Source organism: Chiloscyllium plagiosum, chromosome 31, assembly GCF_004010195.1.
Source record: "Chiloscyllium plagiosum isolate BGI_BamShark_2017 chromosome 31, ASM401019v2, whole genome shotgun sequence".
Taxonomy (NCBI): domain Eukaryota; kingdom Metazoa; phylum Chordata; class Chondrichthyes; order Orectolobiformes; family Hemiscylliidae; genus Chiloscyllium; species Chiloscyllium plagiosum.
This window is the reverse complement of record NC_057740.1, coordinates 32,347,991-32,357,178: the sequence shown is the minus strand read 5'-3', so window position 1 is coordinate 32,357,178 and position 9,188 is coordinate 32,347,991. Positions and strand designations below refer to the sequence as shown.

The 9,188-nt window shown below is 40.3% G+C and overlaps 1 protein-coding gene across 2 annotated transcripts in view; it reads right to left on the bottom strand.

Annotated features, from left to right (window-relative positions):
* Positions 1 to 9,188, bottom strand: part of LOC122565385 (guanine nucleotide-binding protein subunit alpha-11-like) — an 81,111-nt gene that overhangs the window by 10,569 nt on the left and 61,354 nt on the right. For both annotated transcript variants that reach the window (XM_043721313.1, XM_043721314.1), the window contains exons 4-5: positions 8,169 to 8,297; positions 6,543 to 6,672 (exon numbers count right to left, since the gene is read on the bottom strand). In XM_043721313.1, coding sequence (XP_043577248.1) covers positions 6,543 to 6,672; positions 8,169 to 8,297 — 259 coding nt within the window. The remainder of the gene's footprint in view (positions 1 to 6,542; positions 6,673 to 8,168; positions 8,298 to 9,188) is intronic.

Genomic DNA, 9,188 nt, shown 5'->3' with positions numbered 1-9,188 from the left:
GTAGAGTGGGAGGGGGAGTTGAAATGTTGGGGCACGGGGCGGTTTGGTTGATTGGTGCGGGTGTCTCGGAGATGTTCCCTAGAGCGCTCTGCTAGGAGGCGCCCAGTCTCCCCAATGTAGAGGAGACCGCATCGGGAGCAACGGATACAATAAATGATATTAGTGGATGTGCAGGTAAAACTTTGATGGATGTGGCATCCCCTCCCCCACTCACCTATTGTACTCTATGCTACTTTCTCCCCACCCCCACCCTCCTCTAGCTTATCTCTCCACGCTTCAGGCTCGCTGCCTTTATTCCTGATGAAGGGCTTTTGCCCGAAACGTCGATTTTACTGCTTCTCGGATGCTGCCTGAACTGCTGTGCTCTTCCAGCACTCAAAGGAAAGTCAGCTTAAAAGGCTGGAAATAAAAGCTGAAGGTAACCTTAGCGAGGAAGTAATACAAACTCATGTGAAAGAGGAGAGAGTTAAAACAGTGAGATTAGCAGCTGAAGTGGCTGATGATTACAAGCTGGTCCATAAAACATGGTTTGGCTTCCAGAATCAATTTCAGTCCATGAAGGATACAAGTTGGCACAAAGAGAAATCCTCATGTGGAAAGGGAAAGGTAGATCTCGGTGAAGATCATAAGAAGAACTTACGACAGGGTAAAAAGAAACCCTTGACGGGGGACAAAGAAGTTAAAAAGCTCCAGCGTTTTCATTATAATAAAGTGGGCCACACGAAATCACCGTTGGTGGACTAGGAGAAAGCCCGATGTAGGAAAACTGGACAAGCCTGGGAGTTTTGTTGGACTGGTAACATAAAGCATAAGGTAAGTTAGACAACTGCCACAGAGTGTACAAGATGATATTAGGTTGGTTAAGGAGGAAGTGCCAGATCTGCTTAAAAAATATACACATGATGGTAGAGCTTATTCACATAGGCCAGAAGTAGCAGGTAAAGAGGTTACAATATTAAAAGACACAGGATCCTCTCAGCCTCTGATGCAGAAGGATGAGAAGATATGTACTCCTGAGGGACTAATGCCAGAAAAGGTGCTGTTAACAGGAATTCATGATGAGACAAAAAGTGCTCAATTATGTAAAGTGAGGCTAGAGTGTCCAGAGAAGACTGGAGAATTTGTGGTAGGAGTAGTGGACAAACTCAGCTCCAGGAATACAATTTGTCCTTGCAAATGATATAGCTGATTCACTGGTAGGCGTGCTGCCTACTATAGTTGAAAACCGTGGAGACTCAAACAACGGAAGAAATGCAGGATGTTTATCCAGGGAGCTTCCCAGATTGTGTAGTCACAAGAGCAAAGAGTCACAAGCTGAAGCAGGAGAGACCAAATGGCACAGATAAGGAAGCTGACATAGCTTTATCAGGAACATTTTTGATCAGATAAGTGGGACAGAACAGGAGCAAATAGGTAAACATGCAAGTATCTTTAGCTCTGCTAAGCTTATTGAGTTGCAGCAAAAAGATGAGGATTTAAAACAATTATATCAAAAGGCATATACAGAGGAGAGTGAATGCATCGCTGTGTGTTATTACTTACCAAATTATGTCTGTGAGGAAATGGAGACCATGACACATTCAAGCAGATGAGAAATGGGCAGAAGTTCACCAGACTGTTTTGCCAGGAGGGTACAGAAAGGACGTGCTGCAAGTGGTGCATGAGCTACTACTTGGAAGTCATTTAGGGGTGAGGAAAACACAGGCTAAAATACAAAGACATTTTTACTGGCCTGGACTACACAAAGATGTTGTTGAATTTTGCCAGATGTGTCATACATGTCAGCTCACCATAAAACCACAGGCAGTAATAAAACCTGTACCTTTAATATCTATTCCAGCATTTGAGGAACCTTTCACAAGAGTCTGGATTGGTGTAGGTCCCCTACCTCAAACAAAAAGTGGGAATAAGTATTTATTAACAATAATGGATGTGTCGACTAGATTTCCAGAAGCAATCACATTACGCAACATCACAACTAAAACGGTTGTAGAAAAATTAATCAAATTTTTTTTACTAGATACGGACTACCAATAGAGATCCAGTCAGGTCAAGGATGAAACTTCACATCCAAACTATCAAGGAGGTTATGGATAACTTGGGAATAAAGCAATTAAAATCTACTGCTTACCATCCAGAATTGCAGGGACCGTTAGCGAGATGGCATCAAACATTAAAGACCATCTTATGGGCTTATGGTCAGGATTATCCAGATGATTGGGATAAGGGAGTTCCATTTGTATTTGCTGCGATCAGAGATGCACCAAATGAATCAACCAAATTCAGTCCATTTGAATTAAGTTTTTGGGCATGAAGTAAGAAGACCATTAAAATTGATTAAAGAGAAATTAATAAGTCAGAATTCAGAGGTCACCCATTTCAATTATGTGTCAAATTTTAGAGAACAATTAAATAGAGCTGGGAGTTGGCTAGACAGCATTTGAAAGTATCATAGAACACAATGAACAGGGAGCCGATAAGAAATCACAAATTCGCAATTTTGCAATTGGGGATAAGGTATTGGTGTTACTTCCAGTAATAGGTGTACCTTTGAAGCCAGGTTTAGTGGACCTTATCAAATTGAGAAGAAGTTGAGTGAGGTGAACTAGCTGATAAGGACTCCAGACAGTCCTTACGTGAATATTCTCAGAAGGTATTTTGTTAGGGAAGGAAAGCAAGAGGAGAAGGTGTTCATGATTACAGCACAGAAGGAAGAACCAAGTTCAGAGGATTCTGAATCGGACATTCCTCAAATCAAACTGGACAATGAGGAAGTTGTCAAAAATTGGGATAACTCATTGAGTTACCTTCCACAAGAAAATCAAAATTACCTAATATTACTATCATATGGGGATAGTAATATTACCTAATATTACTATCACATGGGGAAGTACTGACCTAGTTGTGCATGATGTAGAGATAGGAGACGCTGTTCCGATTAAGCAACATCCTTCTAGGCATGATCCTCTAACGTCGGCACAGGTTCAGAAGGAGATAGAGTGCATGCTCCAAGATGGCATAATCGAAGTGAGTTACATTGAATGGAGCTTACCTACAGTCATGGTGCCAAAGCCAGATGGTACCCAACGGTTATGTGTGGACTATCGCAAAGTCAACTCCATTACAAAGACTGATGCATATCCAATTCCGCGGTTGGAGGACTGTGTCAAAAAGGTGGGACAAGCAACTTACATTTCTAAGTTGGAATTGCTCAGATGTTACTGGCAAGTACCTCTGTCAGAGAGAGCAAAGGCAATTCCAGCTTTCCTAACGCCAAATGGACTGTATCAGTTTAAAGTAATGTCATTTGGTTGAAAAATGCTCCAGCCACATTTCAGAGACTGACTAACAAGGTCATTGCTGAGTTACCCAACTGTTGTTTACATTAATGAACTGGTGATTCATAGTCACTCATGGAAGGAACATTTACAGCATTTATCGGATTTGTTCGATCAACTTTGGAAGGCAGGCTTGGTGGTAAACCTAGATAAAAGTTAATTTGCCAAAGCCTAAGTTACCTTCCTGGGCCATGTTACTGGACATGGACAAATGGTCCCATGGGATGCGAAAATGAAATAAATTGGGGAATTTCCCACACTGTCGATGAAAAGGGCAGTATTACGGATTCTGGGATTGAGTGGATTTTACCGAAAGTATGTGCCGGACTTGAGCAGTGTGGCTGCTTAAGTCACCAAATTGTTAAAAAAGGGCAAGATGTTTCAGTGGACAGCAGACTATCAAAAGGCATTTGACAGCCTAAAAACTGTGTTAACCACTGCCCCAGTATGAGCCACAACGGATAACACAAAGCCTTGTGCATGTTTGAATGTTAATCGTATTGTGTATAGGTGTGTTTTAGACCAATAACCAGTTTGTTTTTGAATGGTTTTGAAAAATGAAGCCATCTTTTGATATTGATAGGTCATTCTTTTTTAAAAGGGGGGAGGTTTCACAAAGCTGGTCCTTTTTTCTAAAAGCTGTTCCTTTTCTCAAGGCTACTGCGTCCTTGGTTTTCCAGGGGGGTCATAAACAGGCTGGGTTCTGAAACGGCTGGGTTTGATTTATAGAGGTGAAAGGCCATTTTGTTTTTACATAAACAAATGAGACTTTAGGGCAAAGCTTTTATGTTTTTAGAAGTAACCTGTATAAGTCAAGGGGGCGTGGTCAGCTCTCTAGCTGGTCATTTCAGTCCAGAACTAGTTAGGGAGTTCTCCTGTAGGCTGTGTGGAAACAGGCTGCTAGACTCTCTTACCTTCTGCCCTTCTAACTTTGACTTGTAAGTCTTTGTTTCATTTTTACTGTGTTTTAGGGGTTTGCTTATTGGGACTGTTGAGTATATTCGCAAAGCATAATTAAGTCTAGTTTGGACAGACTGAGTTCTGTAGGGATTCTTTATTCTGTTCTTTCTTTTCATTGTGTAATTTTGTGAATAAATTTTTGCCTGTTTTAAAACCTGGTAGTTAATCTTATTCTGGGTAACTTTCACTGTACACTTACCAAAACAAACTGCCAAAGTTATGGTCTGGGCTGCCTGCTTAAGAATGTTTTGAGTGGTCTGGCCTAGTCCATAACAATTGCTTGTAAAAGAAAAGATAGATGTGTTCAAAGAGATACTGAAATCATTTGACAATTAGTTCAACCTTAGAACTAATAAAATTCTTGAAAGAACAAGATTCCACAGAAAAAGACAATATCTAGGAAAATTTATAGATGACTTCATTAATGATCTTTGCTGACGAGAGGTGTGATGGAACTATGGAGACTTAAAGTGATAATTCACAAGAAACTGAATTGTCATTCTTAATGTGGACATTGATAGAGTATTTATAAGATTTAATATAGATCACAACACCGTCTTGACTTACCCTGTCTATTTGCAACTTTCCCTTCAAGGAACGGTGCACCTGAAACTCTACATCTCTTTATTTGGTAACACTTCCCAGTGCCTGACCATTTACTGTATAAGTCCTGCCTAAAATGCAACACCTCACACTTATCTAAATTAATCTCAGCCCATTGATCCATCTGATCAAGGTCCCATTGTACTCGGAGGTAAAGTTCTTCACTATCCATTTCCTTACCTATTTTGGTGCCTTCTGCAAACTTACTAACCATACCTCCTTTATGCACTGGTCAGAGGCCTCCAGTCCGAAAAGCAACCCTCTACCTCCATCACCTTCTGGCTCCTACCTTGAAGCCAATTTGGTAGGAAATTGGCAAGGTCCTCCTGGATCCCATGTCCCACCTTATTAATCAGTCTACCTTGTCAAACGCTTTGCTGAAGTCCATATAGACAACATCTACCAATCTACATTCATCAGTCTTCATTGTCACCTCTTCAAAAAACTCAATCAATCAATTTAGTGAGACACAATTTCCCACACAGAAAGCCATCCAGGTTGTCTTTAACTCTGTCTCAAATGGCTTTGATTGTATCTTTATAAAATAAGACATGCAAATCAAAAATCCATTTGTCTCTACTTCAGGAACCAAGTTTGTAAATAATGATAATACATTACAAAGTGTAAAAAGTTCTGAAGAGCATAAGCAAGGTATATAGGGAGAAACCTTTCTCCTCAATACAGAGGTCAATTAGCAGGTGTCACAGTTTTAACTTAAGTAGTAAGTGGGTTCAGAGGGGATTTGAGGGAAAATGTTTTCACCTGGTTATAAGTATCTGGAACTCATTGCCTAAAGGGGCATCAAGGCAAGAACCCTCAAGACAATTAAGAATTACGTAGATGAACACTTGAAATTCCGTAGCTTACAATGCTGAAAGATTGGATGAAAACAGGTGGATGTTTGAGGACCTGCACAGACACAATGAACTGAAGGGTGCTGTAAGAACTCTAATCACAGCGGCAATCTGGGATGGGTAGGTAGTTAGCTCAGTGGTTGCATGGATGGATAGTTGTTTGGTGAGGTGGTTAAGGAATTAGATGGTGGGCTATTTGATTTAGCCTTGAGCTCATCCCTGCCAGGAAACCTGTCATTGCAATGAAATGCATGTGAAACTGACAAGGGTGGATCTCCAGTAATTACATTGTCTCATCAATTATAAAATTGAATGGACAATAAAAATGTCAAGGAACCTCATTATAAAAAAATGTCACTGAAAACTATTTCAAATATTAAAGGGGAGTGACAAGGAACTACATTCCATACTCCCATTTGCTTAAGTTATATTCATATTAATATGCCCTCAAAGTCTGTATTTAAACCAAGTTCAAGCTGCACCATATGTAAGAGCTATTTGCAATAACCTGATTGCTGATGAAGGGTCTCCCCATTACCAGAGCACTGCAGGAATCCAAGAACATGTTGGCCATGAATTTCCATTAAAATCAAGTAGTCTGAAAAATCATATTTTGCATGCACTCTAATTTCGGATTCACAATGTCAGCTGCCAGGATACCTGCTGACAAGACAGACTTACAAAATGACCACATAGGAGTTAATTCCCAACAGTCCATAAAGAAAGCAGAGGTCTCTGGCAAGGTAACTTCACACCATGTAGTCCCCAAGGGTTTAAGAAATCTTACCTCATTCTCACTCTCTTCCAGGACTTGATCATATTCACTGAGAGAGGCCAGGAATATAACCGATATGACATTCTCAAAGCAGTGAATCCATTTCCTCCTCTCAGACTTCTGTCCTCCAACATCCACAATTCTAAGAGTTAGAGAAGGACTTTGAATCAGTTGTCTTCAAAATTTCTATCAGGCATAACAATAGATTGTGGTGTTCCAGAGAAAAGATCCAAACACATGCAAGTTATTATTGCTTTTAAAAATAGTCACAAAAATACAAGTTTTAAATATGAATCATAGGATATTTGGTTCAGCATCAAATGTTGATACTTTTTTAAAGGAATAAAACAAAAACTAAGATAAATTTCTAGATTCCTTAAATCACACTCAGTGGTTCCAGTGAGATTTATTAGCACGTCATCCAATATCAATTAAATAAATCTAGTTCAGTTAATTTTATGGAAATTTAATTATGGGTTACCCATAGCCAAAGAACAGCATTGAAACCTGAGTCTATAATGGGAGATTCCTGGTGGATTTGTATCGCACACATCAGAAAATTGTGAACCAACTAAATGAACAGACAACAAACCATTGGCTTCTGTACCATTCAAGATCGGAGATGGTTACAGAGAGTGGTGAACTCAGCCCAGACAATCACAAAGGCTAACCTCCCATCGATGGAATCCATCTACCAGGCCCGCTGTCAAGGAAAGGGCACCAACATTCTCAAAAGTCCACCCCACCTTGACAACCTCTACAACCTCTACCATCGGGGAGAACGTACAGAGGCCTGAGCACATACACCAGCCAGTTTCGAAACAGTTTCTATCCTACTGTTGTTAGAATACTGAATGGACTCAGACGCTTAACATTCACCTGTACCTGTGTTTTTGTTTTTGCCACTATTTACCTATTATTTACTTATCTCTGCTATTTAACTCTGTGATCTGCCTGTATTGATCGCAAGACAAAGCTTTTCACTGTGCCTCTGTACACGTGACAATAAATTCAATTCAAGTCATTTTCCAAGGCCAATCCACCTAACCTGCACATCTTTGGACTGTGGGAGGAAACCAGAGCACACTCATGCAGACACAGGGAGAGCATGCAAACTCCACACAGACAGTTGCCTGAAGGTGGAATTGAACCTGGTTCACTGGTACTGTGAGGCAGCAGTATTAACCACTGAGCCACTGTGCTGTCCTCAGGCTAGATTAGGCTCCAATAACTGGGGCTCATTAGAAGAAAGGATAGAAAAAGAATGAGAGAGGAAAAAAGGAATGAAATGGAGAGAGGTGGAAATAAAACACATTAAAAATTACATTGCTGGGCTGAATTTCAAACTCCCTAGCAAAGCATACTTTAGTTATTGTGTGAGTTAGCAGCAGACACATGGAAAATTAGATATAAAACATAATCGCATCACTGAACAATATGTTTGTTTCATTTTAGAAATATTGATGACCTCCATTCCAAAAGATGTATTTTACTCTATTCATGACAATTAGCAAACAAATGAGAGCGATTAAAGAGGTTATTTTGCTAACATCTTTTGCAAATATTATTGAGCAAGGATCTTGTAGCTTCAATAACTTGCAAATTTGTTCTCTTTCCCACAAAGTGATTTCAGCCTACCTTAACGAGACCTGATGCATGTTAAATGAATACTCATTGATGCCTGTTGTTGGTACTCGAACCCTCAAGACATCTTGATCTGTTGGGATGTAAGCACTGGCTGCAATACGATCAATGTCTGTCAGGTAACTGCAAAAGAAATAAACAGACCCCTGTGAGTTAGTAGAATGGAAAGGATGAATGAGTAGACTTGTGTCCTCAAGTTACGCACTGAAGTACATTAATATAGACTGTCTGTTCAAGGGAGGGAACTACAGGAAAGATATATCATTAAGATCTCCCAATTTGGGTCATTTGATCTCCAAAGTGCACAGTACCAGGCTATTTCCCATTTCTTCTTGATGTAAGCATCTGAGAAATGGCCTGAGTTGGCGATTCTATATGGAAACTGTTCATCAATAATTTTAAAAGAGAGATTGTTTACCAGGAGTAATATGAACTTTCACTAAGAAGTTCAAACATTTCAAATCTGAGAACCAAATCCTCATATTGTTTTGGTTGGGGGCAGAATTATAGGTGGTGAAGTCTTGGGGTTGAAACTGGGGCTTAAAATTTCAAAAAACCTGGAACCTGAAACCATCTAGTCGCCAACAAGCCAGCTTCTGGTTTAATACTACCAAAGATCACGGTATAATAGAGAGGCTTAGTGATCCAGCAACTGACGCATCAGATGTAAATTCTGCAGTTCTGCCATATCCAATGATGCATGCTGGTGGGTGATTTAGGCTCCCAATTGGAGGAAGAGACTGCACAAATGACCCATTCTCAATGACGGGGGCAACACATTACCTGGGTGTGGAAATAAAAACCCCAAAGAACTGCAGATGCTGGAAATCAGAAATAAGGACAGAAATTGCTGGAGAATCTCAGCCCTGTAACCCTGCATTTCCCACGGCTAATCCACCTAGCCTGCACATCTTTGGCAACGTCTGTGGAGAGAAAGCAGAGTCCAGTGGCCCTTCTGCTGACCTTTCTTTTTTCCATTCTGAATAAGGGTCACTGGACCCAAAAGGTTAACTC